Here is a 25,659-nt window from a genome sequence, read left to right as displayed (position 1 = left end):
TTTGAGCCATTCAGACATGGACTTACTCTTATGCTTTGGATCATTGTCTTGCTACATTATCCAGTTGCGCTTGAGCTTCTAATCACGGACTGGTGACAGGATGTTCTCCTTTAGGATTTTCTGGTAGAGAGCAGAGTTCATGTTTTCCTCAATTATTGTCACCCTGGCCCTGAAGCAGCAAAGCATCCCCACACCACCATGCTTGACCGTAGGTATGATGTTCTCTTTGTAGAATTCTGTGTTTTATTTATGCCAGATGTAACAGGACCCCTATCTTCCAAACAGTTCCAATTTCGACTCATCAGTCCACAGAACATTCTCCCAAAAGGTTTGAGGATCATCAAGGTGTGTTTTGGCAAAATTCAGATGAGCGTTAATGTTCTTCTGGGTTAGTGGTTTTTTCCTTGCCACTCTTCTATGGATGGCATTTTTGGCCAGTGTCTTTCTGATAGTGGAGTCATGAACAGTGTCCTTTATTGATGTGAGAGAGGCCTGCAGCTCCTTGGATGTTGTCCTTGGCTTTTTGGTGACTTCCTGGATGAGTTGTCAGCCACTTCTGGGAAGGTTCACTACTGTGCCAAGTTTTCTCCATTTGGAGATAATGGACCATTGAAGCAGCTTTGTAACCCTTCCCAAACTGATGTCTTTCAGTCACCTTTTTCCTCATTTACATTTATGCATTTTGGCTGATGCTTTTATACAAAGCAACTTACAGTGCCTTGATTACAGGGACAATCCTTGCTCAAAGTGCCTTGCTCAAAGACACAATGGTGGTGGTTGTGGGGATTGAACCAACAACCTTCCACTCACCACTTCAGTGCTTTAGTCCACTACACCACCACCACTCATCATTTCTGGAATTTCTTTCGACCTTTGGCATTGTGTGCTACTGGGTGAGACCTTTTAGACAACTTCATGCTGCTGAAAAAGTTATATTTAGGTGCTGATTTGATTGAACAGAGCTGGCAATAATCAGGCCTGGGTGTGTCTAGTCCAGTTGAACCCCATTATCAATGCAGTTTCATAGATTTGGGGATTTAGTAACAAGCAAATTCTTTTTCACACAGGCCCAGTTGGTATTGGATAATTTTTTTTGTATAACTTTTTTGCACAGCACTGTATATATTTTATATATTATATAATATTGATGGGGCAACATAATTTGTGTGAAAAGAAATAATAACAGAAGGTTGTTTTGATTAAAATGCAGTTTTTAAAAAAGGTGGCCCCCAGGGGGTTTTATAGTGATAATGTGTAGATAGGGACAATAGTTAGTGCAAAATTTGTCAAGTAAAGCAAATAATTTTGACACAGCAAGATGCTTTTTTGAGTAACATCTTAATCATTTTTGTTGAAAATAACTACTTCAGAAAAGGTTGCACCATTTCCTGTTAATTTCCTGTTAATTTCAAAAACATTTGGAATTTCAGAACTTCTCAAGTATTCTATAAACAAATGAATCTCTGTTGTGATTGGATCAGTCAATGTGAGCCCACTTTTAATATTTTTCACAACAAATCGATTCCCCCCACTTAAGAAAAACAATGTGTTTAGTGGGGGCCTTTAGCCCCTGCAACGGGGGGCATTTTACTTCAAATACTATAATTTCACTTATTGGACAGTTATTGAAAAACTTTTGATTTAATCACCTTGAAAATAACAAATAAGTATTTTGTCTCAAAATAAATTTGATAATTTCAAGGCTTTTAATTAGCTAGATAAATTTGCAACATTTTAAAAATACATATTAGATCAAATTGCCTCAAAACCAACCTTTAGACATCACAGATTGCACTGTGAGAAAAGGTGTTTAGGAAATTGCTGTGGTATTTTTTGCTGCTATTTAGTCTTTTGAGAGAAAATAAAACCCAAAGTGCCTTTTACTCTGGGGGCCTTTAGCGCCATTGTACCCTAATATCCTGTACCACCAGGGGAATATGCAAAGGTCTTTGTGCCATTCCTTCTGGAGTATGCATGTTGTTTAGACAGCAAAGGATTGTGAGCAACTCCCTCCCCTCACACCAAAACACTCCTTTGTAGGTGAAATATTTTTCTCCATTAATTGTCACAATAATAATAGATCAATAGGAGTCCTGTTCCAAAAAGACATTGTTACACGTCCAAATGTAATTACATACTGGAATCTTACATACTGATGGATGATGTTAACTGGAAAAAAGTTTGGCTATTACCTAATCGTTATCTAATAACAAACAACGTTAAATAAGTATCTTATGAACTCATTCATAGAATAAACTCTGCTAAACTATTTTGTTAAATATATATATATATATATATATATATATATATATATATATATATATATATATATATATATATACAGATAGATAGATAGATAGATAGATGTAAGCTACAGCTTTTGCAATCAATATCCAGCGACAGCTATTCATTTGTTTTAGCACTGCCCATAAGTAGAATTTTTTAGGCAAAATGTTCTTGATTATATTGTTGAAGATATTAATAAACATTTTACTTTACAGTGTAAACATGTTTTGTTAGATAGCCTTTTACTGCAAATCAGAAAGACAGGCAAACTCACACATATTTAATCAATTTGGTTCTTTTAATGGCTAAATTCAAATTATACCAGGGCTAATTCTTAGGAAAGAAACCATGTTTTATGGTATTTAAAAGGGAAATGGTGCATTATGTCGATTCAGTTTTTCCCTCAAAGAAGCAAAAAGCTATTTAAATTGTACAGGCATGTATTTCCATTGAAGTCTTTATGTAATATTGTATACTTCCCCTGAGCAGATTTAACAGTTTGAAACTATTTGTACTGTATTTGTTTATTGATCAATTAAAAAAAAAAAAAAAAAATTACAAACAAGCTTCGCATCAAGGAGGTGCTGATCAAGCAGAACATGGAAGCAAGAGCTAAACTCTGGCCGTTGTCACAGTGCCGGTGCCACCCCATTTGGCACCCTAGGCGAGACCCTCCAGTCGCCAAAAAAAGTACAAATAAAAATATAATTAAATACATCACAAATGGGTATAAACTCAATCTAGCAAAACAATAATAAAAACAATGTTGGGAAGAAATATGTAAGTGCATGTTATGGCTTCTTAATTAGGCATCATAAATGGGTATCACCATATATAGAAATAAACTTAAAGTGCATGTAAACCAAACCAAGTGGTCTAAAAAATAATAATAATAAAAAAAAGCAAAGGTGCATTGCCCTAAAGATATATGCACATTGTACAGTACAGTATGTTTCACAGTAGGGGCATTTGTAAGCTTTCATCATTATTGGGGAGTCTGGGGCCCATCAAGTACACAATCTATTGTACCACGATGTGGTAGGGGGGTCTGAGGGCATGCTCTCCCGGGAGATTTTATTTATTTATTTATTTATTTTTGCAAAAACAGCACCAAAGTAATTTCTGGTGATTTTAGGAGTATCATTTGAACATTTTCTTTAGTAGCCTACATATATTGTGTAGCATTAATGAAACTATGGACTAAAAACATATTGACACCCTTTGACTTTACAAAGCACAAGATGTTTATCAAATTTGGCAGTATCATGGTACAGTAATGGTACAATATTGTAAAACCTTGGCATTTTTATATTATATCATGGTATTTATATAGTAGGCTGCTCCAAGGAACATGTCCAATAAAAAAAGTGTGGTTGAAAAAGAGCATCATCCGGGTACTCGTAATACACTTCTTTTTGTTGCATTTTCAGTGTAAACATACTACTTGCACTACTTACACTTCAAAATGACGTAATATAGTGCAGAAGTGTGCGGTTTGGGATGCACCTCAAGTCTTACCAGCTTTAAATACAATTAACGTAATAGTTCACCAAAATGTTTTATTCTCTCATGATTTACTCACTCTCAGGCTATCCCAGATGTGTACAACTTTCTTTCTTCTGCTGAACACAAACAACATTTTTTAAATCCATGTCTTCAGAAGTGATATGATGGGTGTGGGTAAGAAACAGATAAATATTTAAGTCCTTTTTTTTTTTTTACTATAAATTCTCCTCCCTGCTCAGTAGGTGGCGAACGACATAAAACTAAAGAAGAAGAACTTAGAGATAATTACATTTATATTGAGATAACAACCTCCGCAGCTCAGTTTTTATAATGGGGTTTTTGAACTTATGAGTGAAATAAGGTCTATGGTAAACAGATAAGTAGATGTTTTGTTCTACAACATAAATGACACACTTTCATACCTCAAATGTGTATTTTGAAGATGGCCTTTTTTTTTTCTTTCTTTCTTTTTTTTTATGCAATTCAACATGGCTTCAAAATTCAAGTTAAAGTGTGTCATTTATGTTGTAGAACAAAACGTCTACATATCATCAAGTAATTTTTATCCTATTTTACTCATAAATCCAAAACACCCATATAAAACCCCATAGGAAAATTTAGCGGGAGCCCATGGTGAATTCTTCAGTAGAAAGACTTTTTGTCTAAGGCAGATGGATTATCTAGATTTGTCTTTCCATCCTTTGTCTTTAAATTTCGGCAACAAAACTTCTGAAGAAATTCATAGATTATTCCTTGATTTTATTGCAAATAAGAGATGTGAAGGGGAGCTTGAAATTATGACTATATTAACAACACATTCAAAGTAAACTGGTTGAAAATATGTTTACTTGGTCATGAATCCTTGTGGTATTTTATACCCAAAGGTGTCTTTAAGAAAACTGGTGGCCTTTCCTTTTTAATGAAGTGTAACTATTCAACAGGTAAATTACCTATTAAATTGTCTCAGTTTAACCAGCAAGCATTGTTAGCATTGAAGTTAACTTACAATCAAAACTCCCCCCCATAAAACTGTTCCATGGAACAGCAGTGATGTCACTTTTTGTTGTTGTTGCATAAATAGTTTATTAGGAGTATAATATTTGTTGCAGACTTATTTGATTGTAAAGGTGATCTTTTATCATCTGAAGAGTTTATGACTGTTATTCAACACTCTATTCCCTTTCCACAATTCCACAATATTTATTAAATGGAAAGTTCAACCAAAAATGAAAATTCTCTTATCATTAACTCACCCTTGTGCCATCCCAGATGTGTATGACTTTCTCTCTTCTGCAGAACACAAATGAAGATTTTTAGAAGAATATTTAAGCTCTGTAGGTCCTCACTGTGCAAGTGAATGGTGATCAGAACTCTGAAGGTCCAAAAAGGACATAAAGGCAGCACAAAAGTAATCCATACGACTCCAGTGGTTAAATCCATGGCTTCTGGAGCGATATGATGAAGAAACAGATCAATATTGAAGTCCTTTTGTCCTATCAAGCTCCACCTTTGACTAGCCCTAACCAGTAGGTGACAATGTTAAAGTGAAAGTGTCAATTTTCAGTAAGAAAGGACTTGAATATTGATCTGTTTCTCACTCACACTTATCATAATGCTTCAGAAGATATGGATTTAACCACTGGAGTATTATGGATTGCTTTTATGCTGCCTTTATGTGCTTTTTGGACCTTAAAAATTCTGGTCACCATTCACTTGCATTGTGAGGACCTACAGAGCTGAGATGTTCTTTAAAAAACTTTGTGTTTTGCAGAAGAAAGAAAGTCTTACACATCTGGGATGGCATGAGGGTGAGTAAATGATGAGAGAATTTTAATTTTTGGGTGAACTATCACTTTAAAAACATTTGGTTGGGTGTAATCCATCTGATGAAAATCTTATTAAATTATGAGGTACACCATAAACAGTTGCCCCAACTTTCTTTGGAAGGAATCTGTTGAGTAAATCCGGTAATAATAAATGTATTTCCCAATTATTTCATTTCAGAAATTCAGCCTCAAGGAAAATTCTACTAGAACTCTCTTATTGACAATATTGGAGGAAAACGTGGACGCTACGCTGCCATATAAGCATTGTATGTAAAATCACTTTAGTTCACTTTAAAATTTTGCACAGAATTTAATGCACTACACTCTAAGTACTGTGATGTGAATTACACATGCACTTTAGGTAAAGACAAGAGTGAAAGCCTTGATCATCTGTTTGTGTGTGTGTGTGTGTGTGTGTGTGTGTGAAGTGATGTTTTCTGGTGTGAATTTAGTCATTATTTCTCAAATTTACAGTTAAGTTATAATTTTAACCATAAAGACATTATTTGTCATTAATGGAAAAAAGTCTTTGGAAATCAGCAAATTTTTTCATTCATAAAAAGTTACCTACATCTGCAGAATTCCTGCTAGAAGTCTACTAAATAAATGCTCTGAAAACGATGAAAAAATAAATAAATAAATAAAAAATGTATATCCTTTCATACTAGTAGCTATAATGAGATCTTTCCTGTCCCATGACTTTTAACTGTTTGTTACTTTTTCAACTATATAATTATTTTTTCTATCTGTATGTAGGTTTTTTATTTTATTATTTTTATTTTATTTCTTTTTTATAATTCTTTTACCCTTACTTTTTGCATGTCACTCAATGAATGTATTTATGCAGTGTTCAATCTGTACAACTTTGAGCGATTTGTTCAATATATGATAAAACATTTTTCAAGAAAAAAAAGATGTACAAAGTTAATGATAAACATGAACTTTTATTGCATAATATCCATGAGTCAAAGTGTACAAAGTTAATAATAAACATGAACTTTTATTAAATAATATCCATGAGCCAAGGCTCCTACATTACATCATAATAAACCCTGTTTAGCAAACGTTTGCAAAGACAAGTATTCAAAATATGGTTAATTATACTGTATGTTGATCTTCGTACACCTGTACAACAAATGCTGCTAGTATTGCTTTGAATGGAACGCAGATTGGTCAAACCGAGGGGGTTGAGTCAGTGAGAGCTGTTTCCTAATTTCCCCGTGCCATTGGTCAGTTTCACATAAAGAAATCTCCGACGTGACGATTTGTGTATAATCAGAGAGAATGAGAGAGCTAGAAAACAGTCATGGCACATTTGCTTAGTATGAGAGAAAACGGTATCTGGGTAATCGTGCTTTCTAAGCCACAATTCCAGCGAGGGAAATTTAATTACAAACAGCAATAAGTCTGCATCGTCTCTGCCAACCCATCAAATTGCACCATGAAGCCCAACTCAACAGTATCATTACAACCAATGCATTTTGGGCACGCGGAGGCGAGGTTTTTGGAGCGCAGCGGCCGTGTGTGTCGCCGCGGCAGCGGCATGAACGTGGACGCCCAATCTAATCGGTTTAGCACTTGAAGTCGGCTATATGTGTTGGCTAACTTTCCTGCTCTTTTGCATATAATGTTGTCGATACTTGTGTACTGTTAAGTACCCAGACAAAGAAAGCTTACAATTACAAAGGGATATTAGCTGATTATTGTTATCTGTAAGGTGGTAAAGAACGGTAAATTACTTCTACGAAGCGAGTACAAAATACCGCTTCAAAATGTTTCGATAAATAAGCATCCAACTAATATCATTCGAAAATGTACACTAATCTTAAATATAAAAAATATGTATTAAAGTTTAAGCCTCCGCCTTTGTCTTTTTTCACTCTCGCATGTTTTTCCTCGGAGTTCCTCCCCCTGCGGCGCTGGGCGGAGTTTCATACCGAACCAGACGCTCCTTTTGTCGGATTCTTTTCGACCTGACTCCCCGGGGTTTACGGCTAAAAAACAGATACTTATATACAATAAAACCGCATAACACAAAGGTGTCGTTAATCGATAAGTCCATCCGTGACGGGATTTTGAAAAAGGTAAGTCTTTTGATGATTTTTGATGCCGTTTGGAGCGGTTTTCAAATTGCTCGTCCCCGAGTCTTTGTAACATTCATGGCGGCCCTGCAGTGAGGGCTCTGGGGTGAGGGAAGGCAGAAGCGCCCGCTCATCCTTCTATTTTAAACTCTGAGTCACCCAAAAATGGTATGCTTTGACAAATATTTGATATGTGACCAGAATTAAACATTTAATCATGTATAATTATGACCGAATTCGCTTTATAGTAATTTACTGCATTTTTGGATATTGACATAATCCCTGCAAAATGTTCCAAATATGCATGTTAAATACATTGGAGCTTTTATCAACAGTAAGCAAGGAGATTATTAATGTAGATATTAAAACAGCATTTCACATATTTAATCGATGTAAGCAGTATTCCACGCGCTTTCACCAATAGCTCGCGCACTAGCTGAGGCATTCGTGCCAGCGGAAGCTGCGTGGTGACTCCTGCCGGAATAAAGACGCCATTACTCGGGCTGCAAATGGGCTAACTGTCGGTGCGCTTCAGGAAACTTAATTCTACGACCAATTTGACAAAATATTACACTGTTTTATAAGATTATGTAAATAAATAGGCGGTCATTTTGTTTCTAAGAGTTGTTCTAAAAAATAACGCACTTTGCATTTTTGGACAGTTTGGACTTTATGCCAGACTTTCTGCCAGAAGTAATTAGCAAAAACCGTTTGAACGCAGCACGAATAATTATTTATTTATTTATTTTTTAAGTATAGACTGGATGTTGCAGAGAGAATAGATGTTTTTGTTGTTTTTCGATCTTTTGGCTCGGTTTTACCTTGCGCGCGGGCGGGGATTACACTGTAAACGGGAAATCGGCGCCTCGTGCGGGTGCGCAGCTACACCACAGCGCGCGAGGGATGCGGGGACACTTCTTTCCAAACTCCCTTAAGTCATGTACAGAACATTGCTGCATATTACGGATTTTGTTATTAACGGCTATGCTAAAATATACACAAACTGCACGAGGAGATATTATATGATTCCATTTTATTATCAAAATAGAATCTGAAACCAACGTAATTTGTGCAGTATCGGAACGTTAGTTATATCTTTCACTATTCAGAAATAAAATGCCCATAATATTTTTTTATGCATGCATAAATAGTGAATTCGTTGACGAGTGTGCAGTATGTCAGCGTGAAAAGAGCGGAGAACAGGACACACCAAGGCTTCCGCGTACATCAACGCACATTCGCAAGGCTCGTTTTCCTCCATGCATCGCGCTGGTGTTGGTTACACAATCCCAAGAAAAGTCCTTCTGCCATTCCTTCCATAAATGACCACCAGCCCGGGTACTTCTCTCGCATCCTTAAATCCTGGCACGACTTGGCCCTTTAAACAATGCGTCTTGTCGTTCTGGCGGGTGTTACTTTTAATACACTGGCTTGAGATTAGTTTAGTTAATAAAATAAATAAAATCACCCATGAACATCGGTTATCATCGGGAAAATACGCTTTAAGGCATCCTGCTCATGGTTTCGCACCGTACGCCGCCGCTGATGCACTGGAATGGCTACGATGTGATGATGCCTCTCTGTCGAGGTGGTCTAGAGGCGGGGCATGGGCAGAAATTCCTCTGGGTGGCAGTGATGAGATCCACAGTACATTCCAATATTCACATCACAAGTAGACGACCATTCACAAAACAAATTAAGATACTTCTCCCTCCCAGTTCACTTCTGTCCTTCTTTTAATCCCCGTTCTCACACTACAGTCCTGCTTAGCCACATGTTTTGTGATAAAGCCTTTCTTTGCTCTCTCTCCATACAGCCACTTGGCCACACTGAAGTGTCAAGGTGGGTCTTACTGAACTGTCATCATGAATGGCAGCACCAGTGTGTCTGGCACCCAGACTGGACGAATCCAAAATGAGTCAGGTACACTTACATGCCATCAGTGGTGGATTTATTTGCATATTGACACATTAATTCACTTTTGCCCATACAAAAATAACATTCAACACACCAAAAGTAATTCGGTGTGCACTGTGTTTGTTAGGTGTAGATACATGGAGCAAAGAGGACTGTCTGACACTGCTGGAGAGGATACGCAGTCTGCTACCTGATGGAGACACAATGAAATATAAAACCACGGAGTCTCATTTTGACTGGGAGAAGGTGGGGTTTGGAGGTTTCACTGGAGACATGTGTAAGCAGAAATGGCAGAAAGTTTCCACAGAGGTGAGCCAAATTCCAGTGAGCTAAAGCAATGATGTGCCTGTATTCCAAATGACACTGAAAGGTGTTTATATTAAATACATTTTCCTTAAAAATTTTTTTTTTTAAAAATCCACGTACAGATTTTCTTCAAACTTCGAAGGCACATTTTAATCTTTTTTTAATGTACTGTTTTCTATTGAGGCAGCAATTATAGTTATATAATCATACAATAATAGAGTCACTTATTGCATATTAATAAAATGTGTATTTCTTTTTAATTGAAAAATAAGATTTGATTTCTCCATTATTGTTCTGATCAGCTCGTTCTGTCGCAACATCATTTCCCCCCAGGTGCGTAAATACAGAACAATGACAGAGCTCATTGTGGATGCTATTGAATATGTGAAGAATCCTTACAAAGGGAAAAAATTGAAGGTGAGATTGCTGAATTACTTCTTGAGCCAAATGTTGAAGGTGTGTTATATGAACTTCAGTTAATTCTAGAGATGCACCTATGGATTTATCAGCCAATTATTGACCAAATTAAAACTATCGGCATATCGGTTATAGGCATGAAGATGCGATATGAAAAACAGATGGTTTATTTATAGTTAATTAGTAACAAACTGTAAAAACTATGAATTTAAATGCACAATCCAGAAATAATAATAGCCACAGAAAGTAGAAGTATGTACGTTGGCACTCGTAAAATATGTAATATTTAATTTTTATTCATTCTCATTCTCACGTTAATCTGGATAATCTGCCATGAACGGACGTCACAGTTGTAAAGCGGCACGACCTTTAGGCTAAATTATGAGGGAAACCATCCAAAACTCTTTGAAACCAGCAGACTTTGACTTCTGAGACATCGGTATAATAACTATTAACACTGCATGATTGATTGAATTAAGATTGAAATCGCAATATGGCCTTCCGCGATTACTAAATCTTTAAAGGCTTTGTTTCAAAATATAGTCTGCTGTCTAAGCTAGCAGCATCCTCTAGCGGTCTGAATGGCATTATCCATTATACAGTACAGAATATAAAAGGGGGTTTTGTTTCTTTGGTTAAAGCTTTTTATTTTTCCATAATGTGGTTTATATTTCCGTGGAATTGTCCAACATATGAATTTGTAATGTTCTTTCATATACAGTACATACGTGTAAAATGTGAGTTCTGTTGTTTTGAACTGCAAAAACAGAAGTGCAATGTTTTAGAAGTGCAAAATATAATTTTTTTTCTTATCAATCATCATGTTTTCATATTTTTGTTATTATTTTGTATCTTTTTAAATATTTTAATCTTATATTTATCATTTATTGTGGCTCTCTTTAAAATTTTGGCCGTAATGTGTTTAACAGATCCAATCCATGTTCAATAGAAATTATTTATTGTTAGAACAGTAAACAAACTTTTGTACTTCTTTGTAAATTTTTAAAGCATAATTCTTATGATAACCAGTGATCTGATGACAAAATAAAGTGAGTGGCAAAATATCGGTGTTGGTATCAGCCGAAATTTTTCATATTGGTGCATCCCTAGGTATTTTTTGATGTTTATGCATTTACCTATGTTGCAGACCCATCCAGACTTCCCAAAGAAACCCCTCACGCCATACTTTCGCTTCTTTATGGAGAAGCGAGCCAAGTATGCAAAAATCCACCCCGAGATGAGCAATTTAGATCTCACCAAGATTTTGTCCAAAAAATACAAGGAGCTTCCTGAAAAGAAAAAGGTTAGTGTGTCCATAGATGGTCGGGTGTTTGCTGTAATCTGGAACAGTGCTATAGTGCTTGTATTAGCAAAATGATATTACTTGTTTGGCTTACAGTAAAGTGCTTCTAAATATTACTGATAGGATCATCTGTTTGTTAAACAACATACTTTTACTCTGTCAGCTCAAGTACATTCAAGAGTTCCAGAGAGAGAAAGAGGCTTTTGAGAAGAACATGGCAAGATTCAAGTTAGTGTCCACTTTTCTCTCTCTACACATACCTAAAACAAGTTTTTTATTATTATTATTAGTGATTCAGTGAGAAGCTTCTATTCTTTTAAGGGAGGACCACCCAGATTTAATAGAGGAGAGAAAGAAATCAGACCTCCCAGAGAAACCCAAGACCCCTCAGCAGCTATGGTACAACCATGAGAAGAAGACTTATATGAAAGTTCACCCAGAGGTAAGAGAGTTTGGCAGCGAGAAATAAATAAATCAGATGTTAACAGTAATAATTAACTATTTGATGGTAAACCTAGACAAATTAAAAGAATATCTTCATCTTTAACTGTTTATGGACGTCAGGTGCTGTAAATTGACTTTTCTTTGTCTAATACTTGTAGGTGAGTCAGAAGGAGCTGAAAGAAGCACTACGAAGACAGTGGTCCCAACTTTCAGACAAGAAGAGGTTGAAATGGATCAGCAAAGCACTAGAGCTGCAGAAACATTATGAGGTATGGTTTCATATTTTTAATCAGTTTTATTTGACAGATAAAGGAAACTGAGCTTCAACCTAAAATACTGCTTTCTAACACAGGACAGCATGAGAGTGTATTTTGAAGCTCACCCGGATGCAAACTCTGATGAGCACGTCAAGTCTGTCCTGACCAAGGCTGAACGGCAGCTCAAGGACAAGTTTGACGGCCGGCCAACCAAACCACCACCGTAATTATCAAACCACAAAGTAACATTTGCTTTTCTCAGGAATGGAGGCGCGTCTTAACTTAGTTGTTTTGCATGGATTATAAAGTTTTAACTCAAATGTTGCCCTTAATTGCAAGAATGCTGCTATTAAAATATAAATTCTCTGAGCTGATGAGGGTTTTTAAAGGAATAGTTCACCCAAAAATGAAAATCCTCTCGTCATTTACTCACTCTTGTGTCACCTAAGATGTGTATGACTTTCTTTCTTCTGCAGAATACAAATTAAGATTTTTAGAATATCTTTGCTCTGTAGGTCCATATTTTGCAAGTTAATGGTGGCCAGACCTTTGAAGCTCCAAAAAGTACATAAAGACAGCAATAAAGTAATCCATAAGACTCCAGTGGGTTAATCAATGTCATCAGAAGTGATCTCAGTGTTTCCCATTAATTACCTAGACTGTGGCAGGCCACAATGAACCGAAAATATGTTTACACTTCTCATAATAACATAAAAGATCTCTAACGTTGTGTTTTGCGCCATTGCTTCGGCAAAGCATCTCTCAATCCCAGTCAGTTAACGTTAACTAACGACGTCAGCTGTCAGTCTTCTTGCTTATGTCGACTGACATATCCTGCTACTTGTCCTGAAAAACAATATTTAATTATCTAACGTTAACATTATTATCAGCGGCTCTGACAATGTAACTATTTTCAGCATCTGAGGAGCAAGTTGGCTCATCATGTAACGTTAGGCTATTTGTAATGTTAACTAATCAAGTTGAGGTAACGCTACTATTTTAACTCTGTCTCGTTTACCATGCTTTGTGGGTGTGACTTTTTTGCTGTGTCATCACCATTCATATCTATACAACCAATGTGTTTATGATTAAATTACTACTAGAGCACAAAATTGTTTACAAGAGCACAAAGTTCTTCATAAATCTAGCCTCTTAAATTTGCTCTCAAAGTGCACCAGATTGATGCATTTAACTTTAAAATGTACAACATTTTCTTACAAGGGAGCACGCCCCCGGACCCACCTAGAGGGTCCGAGGTCCACCCACCACAGTCTCACAAAAACCTGTGGGAAACACTGCAATCTAAGCAGTTTTGGGTGAGAACAGGACCTTTTTCATTATAAATCTTGACAGCATTCTGGCCATTATGATTTCAAGCTCAATTACACTTCTTATTGCACCATCTAGTGCTCTGCTCATGAGTCAAGCACTAGGAAGTGTAATCGAGCTTGAAATCATGATTGTGCCTAGAGGTTGCAATGGCAAGATGTATAGTGAAAATGGAGATACATTTTGGTTTGTTCTCATCAAAAACCAACTGCATCACTTCAGAAGACATTGATTAAACTACTGAGTCGAATGGATTACTTTAATGTTGCCTTGATCTGATTTTGAGCATTAAAGTTCTGGCCACCATGCACTTGTATTAAAATTACCTACAGAGCTGAAATATTCTTCTAAAAATCTTCGTTTGTGTTCTATAGAAGAAAGTAAGTCATATACAATCTGGGATGACGTGAGGATGAGTAAATTATATGAGAATTTCTTTTTTGGGTGAACTATCCCTTTAAATAAACTGGTGGTTCTTGTCTGTATGGATGCAGTTGCTGAGATACATGTTGTTTATGTTTATTATTATGGTTATATTCTGCAGGAATGGGTATTCTCTGTACTGTGCTGAACTAATGGTAAACATGAAGGATGTGCCAAGTACAGAGCGAATGGTGCTATGCAGTAAGCGGTGGAAGATGATGACTCAGAAAGAGAAGGATATGTTCCAGAAGAGATGTGAACAGGTATGGCAGCCCCATCCACTCTGGATTGCTTTAATTGTAAAATAGTTTTTATGGTAGAGATAACACTTACTTAATAACACAGTTGTTACTTTAACACTAGCCTTACTCTAACTTACTAGCCTTACTGTCTTTACAGAAAAAGAAACAGTATGAGATTGACCTTCAGAGGTTTATTGAGGTAAGAACATGGCACGACAAATTCATACCATTATGATAACCCCGAAGCCTCCCTATCCAAAAAAAAAAAAAAAAAAGAAGAGAAAAAGTAAACCTGGCAGACATTTCTTTTTCTGCCTTCATTTCTTTGAACCCGTTTACACCTGGTATTAAGATGCATTTTTGGTGATCCGATCACAAATGGTCAGCGCTAAATACAGGTGTAAACCAGATCTAAAACACTTTGTGATTGAATCACAAAACCCACATTCAGAGGTAGTTAAAAACGCATGTGACCACATTACATTTGAGGTGTAAACGCTAATCCGCCCTGAATGTGTCCCAGACAGAAGCGAAGCACCACCCATTACCTGTCAGTCAACAGCTGTGCTAAAACAAGAGTTTAAACTTTGCCGGTTTCGAGCGGCTTTAAAAAGAAAATCAGAAGAAAAAAAATCTGATCATGAAATCTGAGTCCCTCCACTCGAAATACGAACACAAGTGGTCACAGGAGACGCATCTTAATACCAGGTGTAAATGGGATCTTCCTCTCTGCAGAGTCTTCCAGAAGAGGAAAGGGATCGTGTGTTGGGGGAGGAGAAGCTGGGAGGCACCAAGCTGAGCATGGCGGGTGTCGGTAGCCCCCTTAGGGCTAAATCCCCATCTGTGAAGGTGGGCAAGTATGAGATGATCTTGATTATAGACTGGACACTATTTTGCTCATGGGGTATGCTGTCTGAACCAGAATTTTCAGAAAGACGGGTTAGTTTCTTCTTCTCGTGATGTAGGATCGGTGTCGTGACTCTGAATTGGATCAGTGGGCGCATGGGGTTTCAAAAGAGAAAAGAGATGGTAAGAAGAAAACAAGGCTCCCTGAAACGCCAAAGACTCCTGAGGAGATGTGGCAGCAAAGCGTGATAGGAGACTATCTAGCTAAATACAGGGTAAGAGAAAAAGCTGGTATTTTTCATTAGATGGAATGGAAAGAATACTAAAGAAGGAAGCTTATGTCTTACTGTAGGTTTTAAGAGCTGTAATTTGAAAAGAGACTATTCAGGTTTGTTAATGCACTGAGGAGGAGTTCCAGGCACAATGCTTTAACAAAGTTGTTAACTCATTGACCATTTTTATATGCACTTAAGCAAACAGTTTATTCCAGGGCTTTTTCAGAAAGCGCCGTTCTGAAATATCATGTAAACTAGAATGCTGATTCCCTTACGCTACTTAAGGGATTAAGATAAAGCAGTTTAACACACCTAGGTTTATCCCAGAGAATGCAGCTTAATCTGGTCTTGTAAACACATAAGTGGCATTCTTACAGGTGTTCGAAGAGTGCGCATGCGTGGAACAGTCCAGGATAACAAACGTCATTGGATAGAGCCCAACAACAAGTCAACATAGCGGAAAGAATTAAACATTTCTGGGAGTACAGTGGGAAAAATGCATACACTATAAACTATACCCATTTATATACACCAATGTAAAATAGAGACTGTCCCTCACATTCGTGTATTCGATCGTACAACAGGGAAGTCCCAGAGTTTTACGTAAGAGGGACACCCCACTATTGCAGCGCAATTCTGCTGCAGGTTGCGATAGAAGGTGAAGGAAACAAACACAGCAACAACTCTGGAATATCTGGAAATAATGCAGAGCTACAGAGAATAAAATAGCAGTCTTCCTCGGATCCCATGTTTGTTATTTACACAAGCGTGCGGAGAAATTACGTTGCTGTGGAGAAAGCTGTTTATTGACCAAGCCGCATGTATACAGGAGTAAAGAGTATGCCGCTTATAAGTGCATGTAAACCGGAACGCTGTTTTCTTGCAATAAGCCTCTTTCTGGTGTCCATGTAAACAAAGTCAATGACTCTCCAGTTAATTCATCACATTTACCAGTAGCAAGAAACCCCTTCAGTTAAGAAAACTCTTAGTTACAACACCCTTACAATTATAACCAGTTATTTCTTAAGTTATATATATTTTTAACTAAAACGGGTTAGGGTTAGGTAGGGTCGAAAATCCTGCCACACAGCTGTATATTAAACCTCAAATAGGTCCTGATTTGCTGTGATATTGTCACTACAAGCAGCATTTCAAGACAAATGCTTGACACTGGAAACTTGCACCTGGTTGAACATGGGATAGGCTACCACTACTCTTATTGCTTCTAGAAACAATAACTTTAAAACTTGCTTTGTTCTTGACAGAATGACCGGAAGAAAGCACAGAATGCAATGGATGCTGCTTGGAAGGCCATGGAAAAGAAGGAGAAGATTGCTTGGATCAAGAAAGCTGCTGAGGACCAGAAGCGATACGAGGTTCAGTACCGGACCGTGGTCAGTGACCAGACGTTTTGACCAATGTCTTCTCACCTGTGCTGAAGAAATGTCAAAATGTTGGTCACCCCTAACTTTCCTCCTCCCCAGAGTAGAGGTGGAGGGGGGTCTACAATGGATGCACTTGTATCTCAATGTGTCCCTGAATATGCTCAGTTTATGGTGTTTTCAGCTACAGTCAAATTCAGTACATTGTTGGAAGTTTGTCACTCACCGCCATTGCAGTGATGTTTAAAAGTCTTCATTTCTGTGCTCTCGCTTATCCTCGAATTTGTCATGAATCTGTCATCTCGATGTGTGGTGACCTTGTGCATATATATGTGTGTGTGTATATATATATATATATATATATATATATATATATATATATATATATATATATATATATATATATATATATATACATACACTGAACAAAATTATAAACGCAACACTTTTGTTTTTGCCCCCATTTTTCATGAGCTGAACTCAAAGATCTAAGACTTTTTCTATGTACACAAAAGGCCTATTTCTCTCAAATATTGTTCACAAATCTGTCTAAATCTGTGTTAGTGAGTGCTTCTCCTTTGCCGAGATACTCCATCCACCTCACAGGTGTGGCATTTCAAGATGCTGATTAGACAGCATGATTATTGCACAGGTGTGCCTTAGGCTGGCCACAATAAAAGGCCACTCTAAAATGTGCAGTTTTATCACACAGCACAATGCCACAAATGTCGCAAGTTTTGAGGGAGCGTGCAATTGGCATGCTGACTGCAGGAATGTCCACCAGAGCTGTTGCCCGTAAATTGAATGTTAATTTCTCTACCATAAGCCGTCTCCAAAGGCGTTTCAGAGAATTTGGCAGTACATCCAACCGGCCTCATAACCGCAGACCACATGTAACCACACCAGCCCAGGACCTCCACATCCAGCATCTTCACCTCCAAGATCGTCTGAGACCAGCCACCCGGACAGCTGCTGCAACAATCGGTTTGCATAACCAAAGAATTTCAGCACAAACTGTCAGAAACCGTCTCAGGGAAGCTCATCTGCATGCTCGTCGTCCTCATCGGGGTCTCGACCTGACTGCAGTTCGTCGTCGTAACCGACTTGAGTGGGCAAATGCTCACATTCGATGGCGTCTGGCACTTTGGAGAGGTGTTTTCTTCACGGATGAATCCCGGTTTTCACTGTACAGGGCAGATGGCAGACAGCGTGTATGGCGTCGTTTGGGTGAGCGGTTTGCTGATGTCAACGTTGTGGATCGAGTGGCCCATGGTGGCGGTGGGGTTATGGTATGGGCAGGCGTATGTTATGGACAACGAACACAGGTGCATTTTATTGATGGCATTTTGAATGCACAGAGATACCGTGACGAGATCCTGAGGCCCATTGTTGTGTCATTCATCCACGACCATCACCTCATGTTGCAGCATGATAATGCACGGCCCCATGTTGCAAGGATCTGTACACAATTCCTGGAAGCTGAAAACATCCCAGTTCTTGCATGGCCAGCATACTCACCGGACATGTCACCCATTGAGCATGTTTGGGATGCTCTGGTTCGGCGTATACGACAGCGTGTTCCAGTTCCTGCCAATATCCAGCAACTTCGCACAGCCATTGAAGAGGAGTGGACCAACATTCCACAGGCCACAATCAACAACCTGATCAACTCTATGCGAAGGAGATGTGTTGCACTGCGTGAGGCAAATGGTGGTCACACCAGATACTGACTGGTTTTCGGAACCCCCCGGACCCCCCCAATACAGTAAAACTGCACATTTTAGAGTGGCCTTTTATTGTGGCCAGCCTAAGGCACACCTGTGCAATAATCATGCTGTCTAATCAGCATCTTGATATGCCACACCTGTGAGGTGAATGGAGTATCTCGGCAAAGGAGAAGTGCTCACTAACACAGATTTAGACAGATTTGTGAACAATATTTGAGAGAAATAGGCCTTTCGTGTAGATAGAAAAAGTCTTAGATCTTTGAGTTCAGCTCATAAAAAATGGGGGCAAAAACAAAAGTGTTGCGTTTATAATTTTGTTCAGTGTATATATATATATATATATATATATATATATATATATATATATATATATATATACAGTGGTGTGAAAAAGTGTTTGCCCCCTTCCTGATTTCTTATTTTTTTGCATATTTGTCACACTTAAATGTTTCAGATCATCAAACAAGTTTAAATATTAGTCAAAGATAACACAAGTAAACACAAAATGCAGTTTTTAAATGAAGGTTGTTATTATTATTATTATTTTGTTTTCCCTTAATAATAACAACCTTCATTTAAAAACTGCATTTTGTGTTTACTTGTGTTATCTTTGACTAATATTTAAACTTGTTTGATGATCTGAAACATTTAAATGTGACAAACATGCAAAAAAATAAGAAATCAGGAAGGGGGCAAACACTTTTTCACACCACTGTGTGTGTGTATATATATATATATATATATATATATATATATATATATATATATATATATATATATATATATATATATATATATATATATATATATACACACACACACTTATATTTACACAAAAAATATATATTTTATCAGCCTGCTCATTTGTTTCCGTGAGTATTTTGGTATGTACATGTGTCTTATCTTTGCGTTTAGGACCAGTAGAAATGGGCTCTTTATTTTCTAATGCCCCTTTTTTTTTTATCCTGTAGAGAGAACTGTTAGATATGAGGACAGCTCTGTCAGGACAGGGACAAAGAAAACCGAAATTTGATGGAGAGCCCAAAAAGCCACCCGTGTGAGTGCTGAATTTTTACATTCACAAATGATGCACTATACACTATGCACTTACACTACATGCATAGTATATATTGTATGAATTTTATAACTGTAGTAACATCCCAAATGGAAGACTTAATGGACTTTTACTACACAGAAGCATTCGCCATTTAACAGCTGATGGAAGTGATGTTTCAAACTCGTGCGATGTGTTGCTGCTAGCTTTAGTGCATTAGTCAACCTCAGTTCAACACTTGTATCTCAAACAATGTAAATATTCACACAGTGAGGGGTAATGGGAAAGCATTCAACTCACTTTTTGTAAGGTGCTGTCTTCACTGAAGTTTCGCTAGCTGCAACATTCACTATGGTTTACAGTTTTTTTTTTTTGTCAGACCAGCAACGCAGCCAGGTAAGTCCGTCCCTTCCGCTATGTAAGACGAGCCGCGAGCGTTGAGTGATTGGTGTTCCATTTTACACTCCATTTTGACTATTGAAGAAGTGCATCATCCAGGTACTCATAGTACACTTTTTTTGTTTCATTTTCAGTGTAAACATATTATTCGCACTAGCACTACAAAATGACGATGAATAATGCTGAAGTGTATGGTTTGGGATGCACCTACAGAAGATTTCTTTATTTTTTGTAATAATAGAATGCAGGTGGTTTATGTTTGTGGACTGATTAAGTGCTTCTTGAGACATTTTTGTAAAAAAAAATAACAAACACTATTAATCTGCTTTTGTCCTGTTTCTCTCTTCTCGGTTCAATCTTTCTTTGGCTCTATTGAAACCTCAGGAGTGGGTATCAGATGTTCTCTCAGGAGCTCCTAACCAATGGTGAGCTGAATCACTTTAGCCTGAAGGAGCGCATGGTTGAAATCGGCAAACGATGGCATAAGCTTAGCCAGAGCCAGAAGGACAAATATAAAAAACAGGTGGAGGAGCAACAGCTTGAGTACAAAGCTGAGCTTGAAGCCTGGGTAAAGGTAGGAAGTTTGTTAAATCATCCAGTGCTAGAACCAGGGTTCCCACAATAATTGAAAACCTGAAAAATATCATGCAATTTAAAAATTGTAATTTCCAGGACTGGAAAAGCAAAGAAAGTAGGGGAAAAAAAACAGGGAAATTTGTTTGGCGAGGAAAATTTTTTTGTAATAACTGGTATGCTCTGCTCTAAAATATTTCACTGGGAAGTAATTGTTATGTGAGTGGAATCTCTCTAAACTTATTTTAAACATACCTTGTCCTGTAATCCCAAGTGACTGGGAAAGTCCTGGAAATTCCTGGAATTTTTTATTTTTTTATTATAAAATACAATTTTGGAGAATCTATTTATTGAGGTAATCTATTAATTATTAATTCTTCTGTGTTCTGCTTTTTTTCATAGTCACTTTCTCCTCAGGAGCGTGCAGTTTATAAAGAGTTCTCCTCTACAGTAAGTAATCACTCATTTGATTTTTGTGGCTGTAACTTACTCTATATATTGGAATGCTCTGTATAGTGTAACGTCTCACACAGCCATTCCCAAAGCATTCAAATAGCTGAGATTGAGATTTACCCCTCTATATACTGTTTAATTTAGTTGATTGACTTTGCTTGTAGACGCTGTTTTCCACCAATTCTATCCATGCCATCACTGATGGCTTTGCTGTTTCCATTCTCCCCATTCAGAATCACACATCTCTCGTATAAAACTAACACGACTAGGATGAATAATGTTCTTAGGGCTGCACTATGGGCTACTAATCATTGCTTAAAGCTTGAATGTGTTTTTTTTTTCTGTGCTGCTTTATCCTTGCAACCCCACCCCTGCCCCATTCTCTCTCTGCCCTCACAGAAACGGCGAAGCCCAACAAAAGCGCAAGGTTCAGGGGGAAAAGTCCGTGTAACAAAGGGGAAGGCGGTAGGTGCCAGAGCCACGCCGGTGGGTGTCGGGGGGGGCAAGCGTTCAATGGCGTACCGGGCCAAGGTAACGCCCGCTCACTCTGGGCCACACAAAGTCTCAGCTAAATGCTCTGGATTGAAGGATTGAATGTAGATTTGTTTACTATCTGCAATATTTATAATTGGCAAAATGGAATTGACAGTTTATTCAGGCATTTTAGGTTGATACCAGAATGTCTTGGAGTGTTCCATCAGCTTTAACTTCCCCAACTGATTTATGCTGATAGCATGTGTGCAATACATATAACTGCCGGTTTGTGACTCTGTGGTTTCCAGCAGGACACATCAGACTCGGATGATGATGATGAAAAAACAGACACCTCAGACTCAGAAGATGAAGAATCATCCGGCAGCTCAGATAGTGATGATGAAGATGAAGATGATGAGGTTCATTCTGTAACAGTAGAAGGAATAGTTCACCCAAAAATGAAAATTGTCATTTACATTTTAATTAGGACTTTTCTCCATGGAATACTAAAGGAGATGTAAGATAGAATGTTTGGGACTGACAGCCTCAGTCAACATTCTCTTTCATTTTATGGAAAAAACATACAATAAAGGTGAATGGTGACTACATCATTATAGTATATGATGATACAATTTTCATTTTTTGGTGAACTGTCCCTTTTAATTTTGTTTCAATTATATTTTATTTGAAAATGTGATCGAAAATGAGCGTTATTCATTTTAAATGAATCTTTAAATTTTGATGCATGGTACGCAGAATGAAGACGAAGATGATGATGACCAGTCAGATGGCTCCAGCAGCTCATCATCTGAAGACAGTTGTGACTCCGATTCAGATTAACCTGTCCCACCCCCTCATAGAGGGGACTGTGCTGGACACACCCCCTAGCAACATCCCTCCAAGAAAATGGGAGGTGGCTTTGTAGCTGTGAGCTCACAGCATGGAGTAAACTGGTTCCTTATTATAATAGGGCGAGAGACAAGATGGGGGCCAACAGCTCAACCCATCACCATGTCTACGTGACAGACTTAAAGACATTCGGACAACTTTTTTTTTCTTTTAAAGGAGCTGTGTTACTTGTGTGGTAATAGCAACCATTTTTATTACCTTTTATATAGGTGTGTTATTAAAAATCTGTGTTGGTTGTTTGATTTGTTCTGTTTTTTATTTTAACTTAAAAAATAATTCATTTGATTAAGCCGGTTGAGCTTTTATAAATATGGAAAGCATTAGGGTTGCTCGGAGGTGGATGCTAGATGTGAGAGACTTTAAAATGGGGGAGATGAATCCTTCTGTTTATATTTGTTTGCCTTAGCCAGTCGCTGGGGATAAGAGGGTTGTACGAGCTGCTCAAGTCTTGTTTGGATCATTCTGTTGCAGATCCTCCGTAATAAATGCACTTTTTTTTCCTCTTGTACTCATTTGTGTATTTTTAGATACGTCAGGAAAATGATATTTACATGCTGTCTTGCAGGACTTTTAGTATCCGGATAGGAGTGTGTACCAAAATGTACCAAAAGTATAAATTAGTTGTCATAAAACATGAGAGGCCTTTTAGAGAATGCTCCTGTCTTTGGCTGATTTGAAAAACATCTATGCAAAGAAAAGATTAATTTATAACCATCATTTAACTTACTTTAAAGGAATACTGGGATCAATACAAGTTAAAGGGATAGTTCACACAAAAATGAAAATTCTCTCATCATTTACTCACCCTTATGCCATCCCAGATGTATATGACTTTCTTTCATCTGCTGAGCTCAAATGAAGAATTTTAGAATAATTTCTTTGCTCTGTAGGTCCATACTATGCGAGTGAATGGCTGCCAAAAGTTTGAAGCTCTAAAAATCATAAAATTCAGCATAAGAGTAATCCATAAAACTCCAGTGGTTAAATCAACATCTTCAAAAGTGATAATGATAGGTGTGGGTGAGAAACAGATCACTATTTAAGTACACTATTTTTTTTTTTTTTTTTTATTTAAATATAATTTCTCCTCCCTGCTCAGTCAACCTCCACTTAAACGTTCACATTCTTGTGTTTTTGGGGATTCACATTATTCATGCATATCGCCACCTACTGGGTAGGGAGAAGTATTTCTAGCAAAAAGACTTAAATATTGATCTGTTTCTCACACTTATATCACTTCTGTAGATATGGATTACTTTTATGCTGCCTTTATGTGCTTTTTGGAGCATGAAAATTTTGGCACCCATTCACTCGCATAATATGGACCTACAAAGGTGAAATATTCTTCTAAAAATCATAATTTGTGTTCTGCAGAAGAACGAAAGTCATATATATCTGGGATGGCATGAGGGTGACTAAATGATGAGAGTTTTTGATAAGAAATATCCCTTTAAGCTCAATCGACAACATTCGTGGCATAATGTTGATTACAAAAAAAAAAAAAAAAAAAAAAACTGGACTTGTCCCTCTTAAAAAAAAAAAAAAAAGGCAAACATTTAAGTTACAGAGATGCACTTACAATATAAGTGAATGGGGACAATTTTTGGAGGGTTTAAAGCAGAAATGCTATGCTTATTTTATAAAGCACAAACATTAATTTGTCTGTTATTTAAAACTTGTCAATTATTTAAGCTGTAAAGTTTAAATAGTTTTTACGGTTGTTTTAGGGTTTACTGTGTACTGTTATGTCATCATTGAAATTAAGTTATAAAATTGCATATACTGTAACTTTACACAGAAAAGGTTAGGAAGCAATTTTATCACTCATATTGTTTACATCTTGTGGCTATACTTTTGAAACCGTAAAAACATTTTTAACAATTAAAAAGTATTTTAATGACAAATTGGCCCCATTTACTTCCATTGAAAGTGCCTCACATTACCTAGATTAAAAAAAAAAAAAAAAAAATTGAAAGTAAAGCAAGGACAAGTCGTAACACATTTTTGTGGTAATCAACATTTTTCTTCAAATGCTGTCAATTAAGTTTAACTTGTATTGAACCTGGAATATATCTTTAAATGCAATTACTGGTGTCTATTGTTTTCCCCAGTGTGTTGTATGAGACAGAATATCGGAAACTGATTAAACAGGTAGATGCCCGTGGTCACGCAGGTCACGACAGCATCCCTCCCTCACATGAGCCAGATGCTGTAGTCGGTCTCACTTGCTATCTCTCCTAGTCTCTAAAATACACATTTCCAATTGTAGAGAACATTGTTGTTTTTCATTAGGATTTCAGTGAAACTTACATTTCTCTAGCCTGAGAGAACAGTGCAGCATTATGCAACTGACTGTTTTTTATTTATTTTTTATTTATTTATTTGTATTAAGTTTTTGTGTAAAAGTAAGGCTTTTGTCTCATGAGCTGAGAGAGAATACGTGACCTGAGAAATGACAAAGAGTGAAACATATTGACGCATATGTCGCCTGGTTTATCATTTCGAGTCACTTTGTCCCAGAGACAAGGCATTTAGCATGTTATGCACAAAAGTAAAAAGGAAAGCATATATAAATTATAATATCTCTAGACAGTGTTTTGTTGTGGAAACATAATAATTATATCGTTATAAAGCTTAAACGTTCCTACTATTAAGTCCATAAAACTCAAAATAATAAAGCAGGTCACAGCTACTTTCATATACATCACTCTTTCAATGTTATCTCTGTGATGCACATCAGTTCCGCTGATCAGCATGATGTTCTCTCGGAGTCAGTGAGCATGACTGTCCATTTCTTTATAAATGAGACTGAAGATAATACCGCTTAACGCGTTCATTTTGCTGCCGGTGTCAGATTTCCTTTGAAAAGTTAAGCATTCCTAGTTCCTGCCATTAGCTGTGAGATCCCGTGCCTGCTGGATTCCCTCCTCCGGCCCCCCTCGAGCCCACATGCTTGATTTTCGCTTCCTGTCCAGCAGCACCAGATGGAGCAGATCAATGCGCACATTCCTGGCTCATTGTAACTGTAGCGGCATGTGATTTCTGCCCGTAATATCCCAGCGCTGGAAACAGCAAAATGCAGTGAATATGGAGCCACTTGGAAATACGGAGCTTTACGCACCATTTGCTTTGCAATGACTTTTCAAACTATTTATACGGGGTGAAACCGCAGCGGTCTCGGTAAGTTATAAGGCGTGGCTTTTTCCCTCTGAGTGGCAAAATTTGTTTCA

The 25,659-nt window shown here is 37.4% G+C and overlaps 2 protein-coding genes across 8 annotated transcripts in view; both read left to right on the top strand.

Moving 5' to 3' along the window:
• Window positions 1-6,561: 6,561 nt before the first annotated feature.
• On the top strand, window positions 6,562-22,937 carry LOC127441422 (nucleolar transcription factor 1-A-like). Its single transcript, XM_051698833.1, has 20 exons — window positions 6,562-7,702; window positions 9,516-9,622; window positions 9,744-9,925; window positions 10,256-10,339; window positions 11,487-11,642; window positions 11,806-11,870; window positions 11,964-12,084; window positions 12,245-12,355; window positions 12,439-12,566; window positions 14,217-14,358; window positions 14,495-14,536; window positions 15,073-15,186; window positions 15,303-15,458; window positions 16,724-16,852; window positions 19,539-19,624; window positions 20,405-20,594; window positions 20,996-21,043; window positions 21,446-21,577; window positions 21,829-21,939; window positions 22,277-22,937. The coding sequence occupies exons 2-20, from the start codon at window positions 9,565-9,567 to the stop codon at window positions 22,358-22,360; spliced, it is 2,139 nt and encodes a 712-aa protein (XP_051554793.1). The 5' UTR covers window positions 6,562-7,702; window positions 9,516-9,564; the 3' UTR covers window positions 22,361-22,937.
• A 129-nt stretch (window positions 22,938-23,066) lies between these two features.
• Window positions 23,067-25,659, top strand: part of LOC127441420 (arf-GAP with SH3 domain, ANK repeat and PH domain-containing protein 1-like) — a 103,616-nt gene continuing 101,023 nt past the window's right edge. For all 7 annotated transcript variants that reach the window (XM_051698830.1, XM_051698831.1, XM_051698824.1 and 4 more), the window contains exon 1: window positions 23,067-25,609. The gene's annotated coding sequence lies outside the window, so the exon portion shown is untranslated. The remainder of the gene's footprint in view (window positions 25,610-25,659) is intronic.

Source organism: Myxocyprinus asiaticus, chromosome 5 (assembly GCF_019703515.2).
Source record: "Myxocyprinus asiaticus isolate MX2 ecotype Aquarium Trade chromosome 5, UBuf_Myxa_2, whole genome shotgun sequence".
Classification (NCBI taxonomy): domain Eukaryota; kingdom Metazoa; phylum Chordata; class Actinopteri; order Cypriniformes; family Catostomidae; genus Myxocyprinus; species Myxocyprinus asiaticus.
This window is presented reverse-complemented; position numbering and strand designations above follow the sequence as displayed.

Excerpts from the sequence above, each read along its gene's own strand:
- LOC127441422 (XM_051698833.1), top strand. The coding sequence starts at position 9,565 with ATGAATGGCAGCACCAGTGTGTCTGGCACCCAGACTGGACGAATCCAA. Across the intron at positions 14,537-15,072 it reads ACCTTCAGAGGTTTATTGAG|AGTCTTCCAGAAGAGGAAAG; the intron begins GTAAGAACATGG and ends TCCTCTCTGCAG. Across the intron at positions 21,578-21,828 it reads CAATGGCGTACCGGGCCAAG|CAGGACACATCAGACTCGGA; the intron begins GTAACGCCCGCT and ends TGTGGTTTCCAG.